This window comes from Phacochoerus africanus, chromosome 2 (assembly GCF_016906955.1).
Source record: "Phacochoerus africanus isolate WHEZ1 chromosome 2, ROS_Pafr_v1, whole genome shotgun sequence".
NCBI lineage: Eukaryota > Metazoa > Chordata > Mammalia > Artiodactyla > Suidae > Phacochoerus > Phacochoerus africanus.
The window spans coordinates 96,730,940-96,748,914 of NC_062545.1; the positions used below are offsets into that span (position 1 = coordinate 96,730,940).

A 17,975-nucleotide genomic window follows, 5' to 3' on the forward strand; every position below is an offset into this window, starting at 1 on the left:
AAACTTAGAGAGGTTAAGTAATTGCTCATGATCACACAGCTGAAAAGCAAGAGAGCCTGGATTTGAGCCCAGCAAACAAGGCTCCAGAACAGCTCTTATAATTTGTTAGGTAGAGATTTCCAGGCCCTTGCAGGAGCACCTAATGAGAGTCTACCCAGGCTTTTTAACATCATAATGAAGCAGGAGATAGGTGGGTGTGGAGAAAGCCCAGGCAAGGTTTATTAAGAGATATGAGAGAAGATAGATGTGGAGGAAATATAGACCCAGGCAGGCTGGTGGGCAGTGGAAAGGGAGAGAGAAACACAGTCTGAGAGGAAAAACAAAAGTGGAAGAGAGCAACAAGTGCTTTGGAGGTCTTTTAACTCACTTATATGGGGGCTGTCCTTCCAGGCTTCCTCCGGCTTTGGCCCGACTCAAGGTCCTGTCCTCAGGTTGGATTTTAGCACAAGGGCCTCTGGGACGTTGACAGGATGGACTATTCCTCTGGTGCCCCTCCTTTCTCTGACCCCTGAGGAACCTTTCTGCAAGTGTATAGTTCTGGAGGTATCCTTGACCTCAAGAATGAGAAATAGATGGTCTGTATCTTTTATCCAAGCAGGATGCTACTTTTATCTTGAAGTTATCTGTATGCAGGGAACAGATTACAGTTGCTCAGCCAAGGACCCATCTATCCCCTGCTTTAGTAAAGACATGACTTATGATGCTTATTATGACAGATACTCAGAGATTCCCCAAGTTTAGCTCTTACTTAGCCTAGTCACTGTTGTTACTCACGGGTCCCCACAGGGCATTTTCCACCTTCAGCAGGCTACTGTCTCATCGGAATCACCCTCACTCCTCACCCATGACTTAGAAGTCCCTCTTCTCAGCACCTTTCTTCACACTTGCTGCTCTGGCATGAGCTCAGGGAAGCCCCTCCTCACATCTTCCCACACTAATCCCTACCTCCTGGAACTTCTCAAAGCACCTAGGATGAATAACACACAGGCCTGGCCACCATTGTTGCCCAGTTTTCCCTACTCATTTAGTCTTGCCTCCCCAGCTGGATGAGATGAGAATCCTCTCTAGGATGGGATCCACTTCTCCCCTCCATGTTGTGCACACCACAGCCTCTACAAAGACAGGCTTCTTCTCCCGAGGAAGGCAAAGAATGCATGATGGATTACACTGCTTCACTAGGCCTGTGACCCGACCCCCACTTCCAGGCAGCCAACCTGAAATGTTGTCATCCCTAGCCTCAGCCAGAAAATCATGCTGCTAAGTTTTTGTTTTGTTTTGTTTAAACATACCAAAAGGTCATTCTTGTACCAGAAGGAGGTCAGATCATTTGATGATTTCCTCAGGTCACTTTCATGTTTTATGTTGTCTGTCTTCCTGTTTCTTTAAAATAACTGTAGGCTTTGGTGTTATTATTTTTTAGGGCTACCAAATCCCCACTTAAAAGTGGACCAAACAGCAACGCATGGTAAGAATGAGAGCTCAGCAACCACCATGATGACCAGGAAGAAGCCAGCCACAGTGGACAGTGTTGCAATTCCACCAGCCCCAGTGTTATCTCTCCTTGCTGCATCTGCAGCAACGTCGGACGCAGGTGAGCACATTCCAGATGCTTTGGGTTCACCCCAGTGAAAGCGGGCATGGAGAATCCCCTCTAGGAATGTGCTATTGAATACAGGTAAGTGTTCTCTGCTCAGTCAACCACCCACAGACACCAAGCACGTGAGCTGATTCAGCCCCGGATTTTTCAAATGGGAGGATTTTTCTAAGAAAGGAAGGAGATCATCTCAGAACCTGGAGGTAAGGGTCAGAGAGTAGTAATAAGAGTATGAATTACTCTTTATCAAGCCCTAGTAATTATTAATCTCTGCTTATATGACCTACATATGTTATTTCATGTAACTCATAAAAGAACTCTGTGACGAAATACGTGTGTCTTCTTCCAGAATAGGAGGCTAAGGGGAAAGAAACTTGCCCCAGAACCTGTGGACAGTCAGGATTCCAACTCAGGTCCAGAACCCATACTCTTAACCACTGCATTTTACTACCTCCTATGCTTACCAGGGTTAGAAGACAGTAATCAGAGTTTCCCTAAGGCCTTGATTCATTCCGCCCCACAGTGTCACAAATTCCTCAACAGTCACCAGAATCCTCACTGGCAGTTGATGGAATATAAACTCCTTAATCAGACTTCCCACGTGCTCTGCCTTGAGCTCCTCCCCACATCACTGAGTAGCAGTCCCTACGCCAACACCATGTTGCCACGCTCATCCCTACCCTGAGTAAAAGAGGCCTTGGACTTGGTTTAATACCTCTGTTTGAGGTCAGCCTTACTCAGTTTCTATTCACATCCCATAGATCTTCAAGGCCCGGTGAGTCACACCTCTGAATGCCTGTGGCATCCAGTGTCTCTGCCATGCATATACCACCCACTCCTAGATGACGTAAGAAACTCTTTAACTTCTCCCTCATGACAGAATTGTACATACCAGAGATAGAATCCAGGATTTAGATTCCTGCTATCCTCGTGGCACACAGAGTGATGGCACACTCCGTAAAATTTGTTGAATTCATGCACTGTTAAATGTTAAGCATATTGCAGTATTTAGAAATGCCTGTTATGATTAGAAGCCCAGAAAGAGACTCATTACTGATATTCACTTTCAGGGCATCTTCTAATTCAGCAGGTTGCTTTAAGTAGAGAACTCAACTTGTCTACATCCCTACCTCCTGCCTGGAAAACACTGGTAATTAGAAAAGGAGCCCATCTGAAATAACAAAGAAATATTTGGAATGACACTTCCCCAATTGGGTTTCACAAAGCATTAGTAGATGTTTTGTGATAAAAAGATGTTTCCATGGTTAGATGAGGGTGAAGGATGCAGCAGTGCACCTGTGTCCTTTCTGCAGGGTTTTCAGAGCCTTTAATTGACCAATGCACACTGTGAGGTTCCAAGAGGGAGAGACATGAGTTCATGATCTTACCTGACCACAAAACTCATTTTTCTGGGAATAGCTCTTCACATCTCTTGGAAATGCTATTCTTCCCAGCTTTTGGGGAAATCTTGCTCTGAAGAAATGGGATCATCTTTCCAATATGATCAAGAATCTTAACATCTTTCACATGCTAGGTGGGAAATGAAAAAGTTTTGATGGAAATGCCAGGTAAATGATGCCAGCACTGAGAACAAGAAGGGGTGGTAGGACAGAGGGTCAAATAGGAATGGGGAAGAAGCTGCCCCCAAGACCTGCCGGGTTAGCAGCACCTTTGTGGGGAGGCAGCCAAGATGGAGGAACACTGAGGACAGTGTCTGAGAACTGGGCACTGGTGCCATGCCTGGAACTCTAGGAAATCATCAGTTGGCTGGGGTGAAAGATTTGGGATGAGATCTGCAGACCCACCCAGATAATTGCTTACTCAACCTTGTCAGTTAAGCTCTGGAGACCCCCCTTTATGGATTTAGAAATTAGCCTGCATATTTCCACCTTTGCCTGCCAAGCACTGATATTTCCCAGAGGCAGAAAACAGGTGATCCCCCATTTTCCTTTCCTGAACTCTTTCCACACTGTGTGAGAGAACGCATTCATGGGATCCCACACTTCTAAGGGCTTGCCTCCTCTATTTGCGTTCAGTAATTTACAGATATGCCAAACGGGCGTCGAAACAGGTGGGCGTTCAACTTTTAAACCTGTCTCTCTGGTAATCAGAGCTGAGCCAGAGCTCTCCTGTTTCAGGATGCAGGAATGGGCTGTTTATTTTTGGCAGTGCTAGAATGAGACCCTCATGAGAATTTCGCAGATTTGGTCCATTTCCGGGTCTCAGGCTGCTGAGCACAACTTTTTCAGGAAAACAGGCTAGAGATCTGCTCCAGGTGCTGGAGGCCAGACCTTCCTGAGATTCCGCTCCCCACAGACAAACGTCTTCCCACAAACCTCACAGGGTTAAGGTTGCACGGCCTGGGCTCGTGGCCAACACCCTGTTTCACACTAAAAAAACCGATGCTCTCAAGATTCAGAGATTTGCCTGAGGTCATGCAGTTGGATGGGAACCCAAATTTCTTGATTTACTGCCTAATTTCCAGTGGACTCTCACTTCCATCACAGGCCCAAGAGTAGCAAAGGCAAAGAATAGCAAAGGGAGTCTCTAATTATGGACTTCTACTTCTTTTAGAGAAGTGAGTGAAACTCATAATTTGTTAACCAAAGTCAAGCATACAGAAGGCAGTTAATAAATAGTTTCTGGGTTTCGTTTCATTCAGTTGGGCACTTGTACATTTTCTATACGACATGTTGAGACAACTCGATCACTGTTTTCTTTAGAGGCCCATCTTTCACTCTAAGGTAATTTAGAATTACCTCTGGTTATCTACAAAAATCAACTTATTTTTCACTAGGTCATCATTTCTACAGAATGGTTTTGAAGACCCAGACATGTGCAGAGGAAAAAAAAAAAAAGGAGAGAAGAGTAAAACTAAGTGGCTTATAAAGCAGAATTAATTTAAGAAAACATTTATTAAGATTTGTAAAATACTGAAATAATTCAAATAATTAGAAATTTATTTTATTCAAAAATAAAGGAAACTAAGGTGCCTAGTGCAGTAACTAACAAATAGTAGATGCTCAATAAATAATTGCTGAGTGAAATGAATGCTTACAAGGCAGGAGCTACATGCTTAATATTGGAACTGCTTGACATGCAGATGGAAAGCATTTGACAAACATGTGCTAGGCTGTTGGTAACTACTTGCCAAATAAATAATCAATCTGTAGTCCTAATGGTACTTTTTCAAACAGGTGATCTCTAGTATAAGGGAAAAAAAACGGAATATTTTCCACCTTATTTTGTAAACATTATAATGTGGAAGAAATGAATGTGAGTCAGAAGTTTAAGATTATGTCTTATCTAGCTCGTGTGTGTGTGTGTGTGTGTGTGTGTGTATTTTTGTTTGTTTAAGGCTGTTTTTTAGCTTTTCAGAGTCTGGGAGTCATGCTGATTATGAAGTTATTGATTTGGAGGAGGAGGTGGAAGAGGAGCTGTAGAAGAGGGTAGCCAGACTGAGAACATGTCAGTTTGTGAGCTACTGGGAAGGGGGGTGGCAGTGGCTGCCACTGGTGCTCAAGCAGGTCAGCCTTCATGATCAAACTGCTCAATAGCTATTGATCAGCTGCGGTCCCCTGGCACAACAAAGGAGGTCTGGTTCAAGGGAGCACTGCATCATTATTGTCAGTAATTAGGGCTAATGCAGTGAAAGCTTCGATAAAAATTTGTTCAAAATGATGCAGAATTTGAAATAAATTCTATTGCACTGTCCCAATAATGATTTAATAACCACACCAGATCTGTACCTGAAGAAGCCTAATTTTTCTGATCTTCTACATATTGAACTAAATTCTGAGGGAGGTTATGCGATGTGTAGAGAGTGCGTGATTTCACCACGGAAACATGTCTTGCCCCAACTTTGTATTTAAGATGAGATTATATTAAGTAAATTGCATATTTTGTAGTAGAAAAAAAATTTTTTCTATGGTTCTGCCCCTGAAAGTCTAGGGAAAACAAGCAGAGAAGCATCTCTTTCTCTTTCTCACTCTCTCTCTCATACACATACCCACACACACTGATAGCCTCTCATCTTAACTCTAAGTAGGAGGAGTTCCCACTGTGGCATAATGGGATCGACAGCATCTCTGCAGCGCCAGGACACAGGTTCGATCCCCAACCGGGCATGGTGGGTTAAGGATCCAGTTTTGCCACAGCAACTTGGATCTGATCCCCTGGCCCAGGAACTCCACATGCCATTAGGTGGCCAAAAAAGAAAAAAAAAAAAAAAAAGGTGTGTATCAGGGTTGCTATCAGCAGATCTCACCTGCTCAAGGTGTAGCCCTGTTAGCAATGACAGAGAGAAGCAGAGTGAGCACAGCTCTTAGTTTGTAGTTTGTGTCTATTTCATATCAAGGCTAACACATAATTCTCTCAAACTGTGTGATCTGCCTTTTTTAAAACTATCAGAGCCTATGAGCGAGTGAAAATACTTAAATTTCACACATCTATTAAATTTTTAGACATTTTGCTTCTAAAAGCAAAGCCTGATATTAGGTAAACCATTTAGTTATTAAAACAAACTCTTGGCCCATTCAGAACTGACCGATACCTGTAACCAAGATGTAAAACCTTCAGCTTGAAAAATTACCTTTATAAATTAAAGAATGAATTATAATTTGAATGGAATCAGAATAAATCCAGTATTCTGGTGGCTGGAGCAAAATGATTATGAAAAATTGCTCCTAAGTCCCAAATTCTAGGATGCCCGATTTTCCTCTTAACCAACTACCATTTATGGAGAGGGCCCCAAAATGATGAAATGATATCTGGGTGCAAATGCAAAAAGCAATGAATCAGAATTTAAAATTGTAAAATTATTTATTTTATTTGCTTTTTGTCCTATGTGGAATCATGCCCCTAACCAAAATAATGGGTTAATTCCGCCAAAAGTCTTGTCTTCCCAGAACTAAAGTAGAGCAAATAAATGTGTAATTTAATAGGCTCTGAACATCTGAGAGCCATAAGTATATCAACTGAAGAAGTCATCAAGTTGTAAAATGAAGTTCTGTTAAATCCAGATTAATCACTTAAGATATACAATCAAAAAAGTTCAAAAAGATCTAGAGAAAATAAAGCTTTCCTTTAAAAATGAATTGTTTAAATTTTCTGGAAAGTGCTACCTACTGGCTCGTGTGGAAGCAGCACAGAATGGTTGTTAGCCTAAAAAGCTCTATTGAACATAAGGCTCATGAAGAGGCCCTCCCTTTGGCTCTGGGCCCTGAAGAGACCCAGGGTCTGTGCTTTCATGCTTCCCTGAAAACCCCATCACACAAAAGCCTTCTTAAAAAACCTCCAACATTTCTTTTGCCCCAAAAGGAGAAAATAAGCTCCTTTCTGATTGAAACTGGACATCTTAGAAAAGCTGAGCTGTTCCCATGGCCAAGGCTATAAACATCCCCACAAAGCACCAAACTCTCCAGCATCTGACCCTGCCTGCTACTACAACTCTATCTCCTTAGAAATGTCAGCCAGCACCAAACTCCTTGGGAATCCCTACTTTCGGAGTATAATTTTCAAAGAACTAAAAATTCATATCAAAGATTCACTCAGCTCTTTAATAAGGAAGTCAACATGGTGATAGAACTGGTCCAAAAAGAATTCGAAGGAGAGTTCCCACTGTGATGCAGCAGGTTAAGGATCAGTGTTGCCGTAACTATGGCAAGGGCAGGTCACAGCTGCAACTCAGATTCCATCCCTGGCCCAGGAATGCTGCAGGTGCACCCCCCCCCAAAAAAAAAGAAGAAATGGTCGTTATGGGAATGTAGACATTGGAGAAAGACTGTAGAGCAAGATTGCTTAGTTAATGTCTTAATGGGCAATAAAACCATAACCTCTGGGCTTATCTTTTCTACTGAAAGAAATCATTTGCATATTTTCTGGGCAAAAATCCACAGGTTACCTTGTAGAATCTGGGCCTTTAGTCAGTATTGGATGGTGACTCTAATAAGGGTACATTTCCTTAACTAATTAGTAATTCTTGGACCAGCCTGTAAAATGACACTCTGAGACTCTGGAAAGGAATGCACCCTTCCATTTGCCTTGTTTCTAGGTGGTGGCTCATTTTTCTTTCCATCGCACATGGGGTACACAACATTCCAGTGGACCACTTGTGTTCTTACTTTTGATCACCTGCACTGGATCTCAGTGTTCCCATCTGTGAAATGGTTAAGCCTACCTCCTAGTGTAGAGGATTGTGGTGAGGAATACATGAGGTCATAGTTATGAAAATCTTAGCAGTGCTTGATGCATAGAAGAGTTCAGCCAATGTGTGCCATTGTGGCTGCTACTATTATTGTAATTATTGTCATTATTCTCACCTGTTTTCACCCTGGAATATTTCTGTCTCCCTCACCCACTCCTCAAGCCATTTGGATATTAAATTCATGATTATTCTTTAAGACTCTAGGAAGGCTTCCCTTACACCCACTTTGAGAATCACTCCATGGCCAATTGATCTGCTGTGCCCCATGGCTCTCCACAAGCACATTGATCATCGATCCCTACATTTATTTTTATTTTTTAATTTTTTAATTTTTTTTTAGCTTTTCATCTTTTCTAGGGCCACTCCCATGGCATAGGGAGGTTCCCAGGCTAGGGTTTAATCGGAGCTATAGCTGCCAGCCTAAGCCAGATCCAAGCCGAGTCTGCAACTTACACCACAGTTCACTGCAACACCGGATCCTTAACCCACTCAGCGAGGCCAGGGATTGAACCCGCAACCTCATGGTTCCTAGTTGGATTCGTTAACTGCTGAGCCATGATGGGAACTCTGATCCCTACATTTAACATGGTGAATGTGTCCCTCACTGCAATGTCCACTCCCCTGTTGTCAGGCCTTATTGAACTTTGAAATCCTGATACCTGATACCTATGAAGAGCAAATAATAGCTATTCATTAAATATTGGTCAAAATGCATTGAACAACTACTGTTCCCTGCACAAAACTTTCTGGTGCATAAAAACACTTACTCTGGCATTCTCTTTATTCTGGTTAAGAGGTTATGATTTGCAGTTATCTTGCACATCAGTCCTAGAAACAGCAAACCATCCTGAGACTACTCAGCAGAGGAAGAACCTGAGAGGGACTCCTTGGGCCTCCAGAAACTTTCGTTTGGTAATGGCAGGCCAGTCCCTGGCTAATCCACCAGGATTTTCCTTCAGGGAAGATTATTTTCAAGTGAAAGAATCAGCCTATATGGCAATGCATGTGTATATCTTTATTTAGGAGAGGAATACATAAGTGTCTCCCTTCACTCAGAGGGGTTTTTCAGGTTGAGCCTCTCAATGGAAAGCTGGAGATTGAATTGGCTTAGTCTGTAACTTAATTATTTTATGTATATGGGTCTTGAATTGTGGCCTGAGTATTGACTTCCTAAGGACAGTAACCATTTCCTATTCAGGATTTGTCCCATTCATGGCCTATTGAGTACCTCATGAATTCCGAGAACATTGGGTTAAGTGGGATGAGAACAAGAGAAACAAAATCCAAGAACACTATTATTAAGCAACATATAATCATATTTGGGTGTCAAGAACCTCATGCAGTGCTCAGTGTGTAGTAGATACTCAGTAAACACATCTGGACTGAATTTAACTAATTTTCTCTCTCTGGAGCTGAGATTTTAGGAAAGACAGAAGGTTTAATGACAGGTTCTAAGGTGCTATGTCTGTGAGAAGTTTAACTCAATTTATCTTCCCTGAATGCTTTGTGCAGATTATACTCCCAGCCACCTCTTGCCACAGTCAGACCCTCTTAAAAATAGAGTAATGATAATAATACATTTTATCTTCTTCCCAGTGATCATATCATTCACACCTCCATTGAAGCCCAGTGGGAGGCTTGGCTGTGAGGCATCACACACAGGAGGAGTCAGGTGCGATTATTGTAATGAGGACTCCACGCTCAGAAAGGCGGGAAAGAAAACCTCCCATACGTGAAGTGATTTCTATTAAGATACTCATTTTCTATCAAATATTCAAGCTCCTCTTTATAAATAGGAGAGAATGAAATCTTCCAGGGCAGATTTGATGTGGCTGAGAAAGGATGGGCACAAATATTTTATGATCACTTTTGAGATGAAAGTGGTGTGTCTACCCTATTCGTTGGCCCTTTCCATTTCCAGAAGTCTAATTAAGTTGTTGGTTTAATGGTGGTAAGATAATTTAGTGGCAACTGAAAGCAATTGTGTTAATGAGAAGGAGGGACAGTACCTTAGCTTTCCTATAATTAATGGAGAGTTTTTGAAAAACTTCTTGGTTCCAGTGACGTTGGCATACTGAGCCCAGCTGTGGAGAAGGGGGACAAGGTCTTGCTTGCTTATTGCTGCAAAAATGGCCTCAGGCATCATGGAAGAACTGTGTAATGACTGCCATTAAGAATGATCTTTAGTGGTCCAGGCAGGCTGCAGTCAGTCTAAGAGACTGGAGAAAGAGGTTTAGAGAAAATAGGTGTGATAAAGAGAAAGAGACAGACAGACACAGATATAAGCCACCTGCAGCCCTCTCCACTCTACCTTTGAGAGTCACCGAAGTAATCCCAGAGCACCGAAGTAATCCCAGGGAACCTCCTTCTCCTGCTGTGTAAGCTGGGACTAGACAAAACTACATTAGAAGGAATCTCTGCAAAGCCCTTTATGTTGCAGATGAGGAAATTGAGCCCAGAGAAGTGAACTGCATTACAAATATTACCTGCTAGCAGTTAAGAAACCTGGACTCTTTCTGACCACCACATGGATGTAAAATGGAAACTGGGTTTGGAATTGAAGGACCAGTGTTATTTATGGCCTGCAGTATATACAGCACATACATTCTAAATGAGACTTCTGAGTCTCAGTTTCCTCATCAGTGAACTGGGAAAAATAATTCCTACTTCTTAGGCAATGGTGAGAAAGATGAAACAGTAGATTAAAATGCCAATCACCTATTCAAACAACGTATCACCATTTTATAACCCCTCTTATGTCAAAAATGAAGTCATGTCATGCCATGATTTAATCATGTTAAGTCATAATTTAGTCCTGTTATGCCTCAGATAACACTCATTAACTATCTCTGGAAATTTTCTCCTCACTACCTCCTCCAAATATCTTTATCTCAGGACACTGTCAAAGCCCTCTTACCTATGGAGTTTAATATTGAACTCATCTTATTGGAACATCTATAAGGCTTTGTTACAAATTGTCAAATATTTTTGAAGCAGCTGCCACAGTGATACATACATGTAAAGATGAGCCCTTGCCCTAGGGGAACTTTGACACCATTTGAGAAGACCTGACTCTGCAACATGAGGTGACCAAATCATATTTAAAACTGAAATAGAGCGAATAACAATCTCAGATCCTAAATAGAGCTATCATCTAGCAACCAATAAGTCAGGAATTTGCAATGGAATGGCACTAAGGGAGTTCAGAGGACACTGAGATGGTCTGGGAAGAGAAGTGTTCGGATGGCCTTCTAAGGGTGGATCAAGTTAAATAGACAGAATCAGGAGGGACAGGTTTACAGCATCGCTAAGACAGGAGTATGTGTGGAAATAATGACTGGTAAGGCTAGAAGAGAGGTTTGGGGTTAGAACCTAGAGCAGCTGAAACTCTAAATGAGTCAAGGTGACCCTCCTGAAGGGCATGACAGCAAAATAAAGCCATGAGCCAATAGCTGCCTGCAGTTGTATTTTGACTGGCCTATACAGGTTTATATATTTTTTCATTTTTAAAGTTTCATTGAAATATAGTTGATTTACAATGTTGTGATAATTTCTGCTGTACAACAAAGTGATTCAGTCATACATAAACATATATCCATTCTTTTTCAGATTCTTTTCCCATATGGGTCATCACAGAATATTGAGTTCCTTGTGCTATACAGAAGGTTTCCATTGACCACCTGTGCCATATACAATAGAGTGCATGTGCCAGTCACAAACTCCCAATCCACCCCTCCCCTACAACTTTCCCCTTTGGAAATTATAAGTTTGTTTTGAAGTCTGTGAGTCTGCTTTTTAAAAATTAATTTGCATGTTGTGACCATCAGAACATTTACATAAAAATCGAGTTCTCTGGCTGTCTGAAACAGATTATCTGGTAACTCTAGGCAGTTAATTCCTACCTGGCAGCAATTGACTGATACAGAAAAACATTTGCTCCATTAGATGAGCTATATTCACTTTAGTTTCCCATGTCTTCCCATATTCCCTGCACTTTCCTTCATAATCCTGGCCAACCTCACTCATTATATTGGCTGTCTGGCTCCCCATAGCGAACCATTAAAGGCATTTCCTGGAGAAAGTGGCAGGATCAAAACAACATGCAAGAAGGCCTAATCTCACAAAAGCAGCATAGGTGATCTGTAGCAATACCTTGTGTTATTTAACTACAGAACTTTGAAATTGTGAACTTGAGAGAAATTCTGTACTCTGAGGCAGTCATTAGTAGAAAATCAACAGGGGAGTTCCCTGGTGGCACAGAGGGTTAAAGACCTGGTGTTGTCACTGCTGTGGCCTAAGTTCCATCCCTGGCCCAAGAACTTCTTCATGCTATGCATGCAGCCAGAAGGAAGAAGGAAGAAAGAGAGAGAGAGAGAGAAAGGAAGGGAGGAAGAAAGGAAGGAAGGAAGCAAGGAAGAAAGAAAGAAAAAAGAAAGAGAAGAAAAGAAAATGAATAGGGAAACCCAGATTTTCTCACTCCTTGTCCAGTTCCTTGTCTTTCTTATTTGCTTTCTTAAGGAAATAAGGTATGATATTTGCTTTGAAATAGGGCAACTCTTGTTTGAATCTTTGAGTCCATGACTCTTAAAATGTATGCCTTAGGGACAATTATTTAACCTCTCAGTTTTCATATCTGTATAGCAGAGATAGTAGTGTCATCATTTGGTTGCTATTACAATTAAATGAAGAAGTATGTGAAACACTGCAGAGTGCATGGTAGATTTTCCAAAAATGTGTTTCTCCCCCTTTCCTATGGTTTCATATAAGAGCAGAGATGATGGCTTCCACTAACCTTGTGTGGTCTATGGTATGACAAAAAAAAATAGAGTGAATGAATGACCCCAAATCACTTACACCTTTCCCCCAACAGAAATGAATAAAAGTCCTTTTTCTCCCCTCTCCCCCACCTAAGACTCCTAAAATGTGACATCTGTTATTTTAATGTCCTTTGTAAGTAACTCTGCTAGTTTGTTTTATGAGGCCTGCTTTTGCAAGAGACATGAGGGGAGAATATAGCTGCTCACCATCTCTCTCAAAATCTCTCACCTGTTGAAGAATCCTCTCTCCCAGGAATTGTTCTGTGTTCCCTTAAAACCTCTTTGAACTAAGAGAGACCAGATAGCCTTCACACAACAATAAGGAAACATGAATCTGCGCTACTAATGGACAGTTTCAAAGGACCGAGGGGAAGGTACTGATGGAGGGGATTTCAACTGTTCAGTGATTCCAGCAGTGTCTGTGAACACCCTGTGTGGCCTGGACCCAGGGCTTGCCCCATAAAGATGACAGAGCCCAGAACAAAGAGAGGAAGCCTGATAGTACCTTTAAATCCAGCAGGGGATCAGATGAGCCTCAAGCAGTGTTCCTGGGTTGCTGGGAATAGTTACAATGCTCAGAAATACTCCTCCAAGGGATTTTCTTGCCCTCTGAATACCTGAAGATATTTTGAGAGGACTTTATTTTGAAATCCCGTTTTTTGACAGTGCCTTTTAGGTACAATCCTGGTCTTTGTCTCATTCAAGTTGCCTGAGTTAAGTGATTTGGGCTTTACATATGGAAAGTTCATTTTGTTGTGTAATTAATGGGAAGCAGACTTTGGGAAGCTGATGATCCAGGCCCTTATTTATATGAGAGCATATGTCTGTGTTTTGTTTATGACTCACTCTCTTACTCCACGCATTGTAACTTGGGTTTGTTTACACTAACTTTTCCTAGAATCCAAGCCACATGGTATATGAGCCAATAATTTATGGTCTCTAAAAGGGAAAGATGATGAATGAGCCTTTTCCTGTTAAATTGTCAAATCTTAAATTGAGGAAGAAGTGTTTGCTGCCTTGAGTCGGTCCAAGCTTATATGTGAAAAAAAGAAAAGAAAAAGTAAATCTATAACAATGAAAAATCCCCAACCTACTGGTTGCTGGTATAGTGTTCAGACCCTGAAGGTGTAGATAATTTGCCAAGAAAGCATTTGACCAATCCCCCACCATAAACATCATGACTCTGACCCAAATGTTCCACAATGAAAAGACCATTCATCCCCCCACCCCCCTCTGTCTCTCTCCTTTCTAGTGTGACATAATATATAATATGCATGTGTCTCCCTTTTCCAAGGGACCCATAGTTTTAATCAACTGTGACTTTAAATGTTCAAGCTGGTTTTCTTAATGGCACTTAATAAGTTCCAAACTTGTTTTTGTCATTGACGCTTCATTTCTCCAATGGAATGGTTTGGATTTCTGTCTATATTTTACAGTACTTCAGTGCTTTTGGTCATAGGTTAGGTACTCCAGTTAATGGTACTCTGAAGAGAGTAGGGAACAGCTGAAATATGAGAGGATCTAGTTTAATTTACAGTGATATGGATCCCCTTCAATAAATCCTTTTCTATTTTCCACACAGATTGTACAAAAGACATGGTTAGTGTTGGCTTAGATTAATTTATATAGATTTCATTTCAAGTAAATCAGCTGAGCTCTGCCAATTCCCAAGAGGAGGGCATCGGAACTAAGGGCCTAGAACAGTGCCTGGCACAAAGTGGGCTCAATCCATACTTTTCTAAGAATAAATAAGAATGGCTAAAATATGGTCCTTGTCTCTTAAGAAAACATAATTTAAGAAAAAAGTGCAGATTAATCCCATAATCTTCAGATAGAACATGGTGACTCAGCAGGTTGAGGATCTGGTATTGTCACTGCTGTGGCACGGATCCAATATTAAATTTATGATGTTCTTCAAGATTAGCTTAGGTGCCTTTAACTCTGAGTAAACCTTTCCTTACACCCACTTTGAGAATCACCCCATGGCCAAGTGGGACACAACATCTGCTGTGCGTAGGTCACAGCTGTGGCTCAGATTCAATCCCTGGCCCAGGAATTTCCACAAGCAGTAGGTGTGGGAAAAAAAATAAATAATAAAAGAAAAAAATACAGGAAAGACCAGGTGGAGTGCTATCAGAGAGATACAAGCAATGTACAAGAGACCAGAAAGATTAATGTTGAAATGAGAGTCCTTCATCCTTCATGGCTTTTAGGAAAAGGACTCTATTTAACTGCATTCCAGCAGAAATTGGAAAGCACTAGAACCACACCTGGTATTGTTTTGTTTTGGTTTTGTCTTTTTTTTTTCCCCCACAAGGCAGGAAATTGCCTCTGAATAAAAGAAAAATATAAGACTTTCCTTTCCCCACTTCAACATCAGATGCAATATCCATTCTGACAGAAGTAATAGAGTTGGGCATACACCTGTAGGCTATGCAAAGTTATAGTTTCTTTGGTACATCCATCATCTACTAACCAGACACAAAAATATGTGAAAGTCTGAAGCAATGGGTATAAATTGCTTGCTTGTTTTACGAAGAATTCAGGGATACTTTATTGCTTCAATTGATATTTTTTCTTGGAAAACTTCAATAAATAGAAAAACAATAGAATACATTTGAGTCACATGAATCATGCCCAGAAGGAGTTAAAGGGAAAGTTGACATGAGGGTATTCAGATTCTCAGGAAACCTTACAAACCTGGGCACTCTCTTAAAAAAACAAAATTAAAATTTCAGACTTTCACAATAGACTAAAACACTGAGCTAAAACAAAAATTAATCAATTAATTAATTAATTTTGCAGATTTAAATAGAAGGCTTGTGTTTAAGTTCGAAAGTGAATTCCAATAGCAATGGTCAAGTTTGGAGGCAGTTTGTATGAAAGTATTTAAGAAAGTTAATTGAGCTTCCATTTAATATGATCCATAGTGTGATGTTGCTGCATAAAAGAAAAAGAATTGCAAGAATTTTTTGTTTGTGTTTATGTAGCTCTCATTGATAGAAGTGTGCATTTATCATGTCATACTCAGAAAATTAGCTCAATTCTGGGTACCGAAATATAAGATGAGATTTGTCAGATGATTAAATCTCTAGAGGAGGGTAATCAAAATGAAATATGGTCTCATATGAAACACAGATGAAGGAATTGAGGATGTCTAATCTAGAACAGAGAAGACTTGGAGATGTAGAACTACTTTTATGGAGTCGTATTTATTCTGAAGTAAGGATCCCACCAAGAAATTGAGAGATTTGTCTGAGGGTACAGAACTGAGGAGTGATATTAGAGATAAGAACTTTTTCCTAATGTCCTGGTCAACATCTTTTCTATCATATTGTAAACACAAGTCTGAGTTTTAAGTAAACCAATGCAGTTACTAAGACTAGGAAGAAAACAAAACATGGATACCAACAATTTAATGTAATTCCTGAAGTTCTAGCATGGTCAATAAGGATTTATTTCATCTGAGCCTAAACAGTAAAAAATGCAAAGTTTTTCATAAGATCATGTTTGTTACATTGTTCTTTGTTCTTCCTTGTTTGTTTGTTTTTTTTCTTTTTCCCCCCCAAGATTTAGAAGAGGGAAAGAAAATCTCTCACAATCAAGTTTGAACATGCATCTACAATAGCTGGAGTATTATATAAGGGATGATATTTATGGTTAAAGATACAGCTATGCCACATTTGAGAGGGAAAAAAAAAATATAAAGAGCCCTTTGAGAGGGTGCAACCACCCCCGCCATGTGACCACCTGGCATGCTGTGAGACTCAACAGATGTAGCGTCAAACTTTTTGGCATTAACTGCATTTCTATCCAGCCTCTCACGTTGTCTAGTCAGTCTGCTGGGGCTTGAGCCACATGCAACATACAAAAGCCAAAGTTGATTGAAACAGAGCAGGGCTAAATGGCTCTAGTATTCTGTTTCTGAGAGCCACCACTTGCAATTCACTCCTAGCCAAGCCGCTCTGACCTTAATAAGTATCACCCCCAGAAAAACTCCCAGACTTAAAAGACTCTTCTGTAGAATCAGCCTGGGGCATTCCTACTAATGCACCTTGGAGACAGCTATATATAGTTGCTCCTATTGCTAATTCTCTGATTTCTGAGCTCTCTCCCTTTACCCAACTTTCTCAGGCCTGCCCAAGTCCTGGCTCCCTTGCTTAGAACTTCCCTGAGCAACCTGGCAGCAGTCTTATTCAGCTCAGTCTCTTTCCGGAAACAAGTTACCACTGCCTTTATCTATCCAAAGCCACAGGTGGCTTCTCCAAAACCTGGAGTTTGTGAAATGACTGGCATTATTACCTGGTGGTCAGAAAAGTCAAAGATTCTGAAAACCTAGGGACCAGGACCTCAGAACTGCCTTAACATATAAAGGAGGTCAGCATCCAATCCTATTCCAGAATCTCTCCGTGGATGGGACACTCTTTTGACTGCCTTGGGTTTGTATGCAGTTTAATTAAAAGGTGCTCTAGGGAATGTGAAGATTATTGCTATTTGGATTTGGTTTCTAGGAGTTTACAATCTCAAAACAGTCTAGCAGGAAATATTGCTCAAGCATCTATTATGGGAAAGTAACTGTGCTCTTTGTTATGAGGGATACAAAGAAGAACACGTGCCGTCTTCAAGAAGCTTTAATGCTTCCTAGGCCATGTACTCATAGAAAGTTAAATTCCCCTAGATTTTAGTGAATGAAGTCTTTAAGAGTCTAGAGACAGAAAGGAACACTTTAAAGCAGTTTGGACCATGAGATGATAGGGATAACATAATTTTGAATATTTACATGTAAATACATATTTAGAATATGAGCACTCATCTTTTAAAATGTAAACTTTAAAAGGTTGAGATAAATCTGAAGCAATATTACTAGTCTCATTTTAATATTCTTAAAATAAGTTTAAATTTAATTTAACTGTATTATCAAAGAAACAAAAATATTTTCACTGTCATCAGTATTTTACACTAGTTTTAATAGTTTGAATACCTCTTTTTGAAAATCTTGTTTTTTTTAACACTTGGGATTAAGCAATTTGAAAGTCTGATTCCAAATTCAGTTTGTTTCAATACTTACTAATAGATATTTTAGGTTAAAAGGATATTTTACATAAACATAGATCCAAGAGGAGATAGTAATCGTTTCGCTTAAATCATAATACTATTCTTTTCAGTCCTATCCATCATTTAAGCAAAGGTTTTTTTTGTTGAAAGTTGACTGACCAACTCTCTTTATTAACAGGCAGATGGCTTTGCATGTCAAAAGGCATTGCATTTTCTAGTGAATCCAAATCTCTGAAGCTCTTAGAAGTTAACTCAGTTTACAAAATTTTTTGATTTGTGTATTTAAGGGATGTTATAAATTATT

The 17,975-nt window shown here is 40.4% G+C and overlaps 1 protein-coding gene across 1 annotated transcript in view; it reads left to right on the forward strand.

Annotated features, from left to right (window-relative positions):
- Positions 1 to 17,975, forward strand: part of SETBP1 (SET binding protein 1) — a 372,210-nt gene that overhangs the window by 341,053 nt on the left and 13,182 nt on the right. The window contains exon 5 of the mRNA XM_047763919.1: positions 1,421 to 1,591. Within this exon, the coding sequence (XP_047619875.1) occupies positions 1,421 to 1,591 (171 nt within the window). The remainder of the gene's footprint in view (positions 1 to 1,420; positions 1,592 to 17,975) is intronic.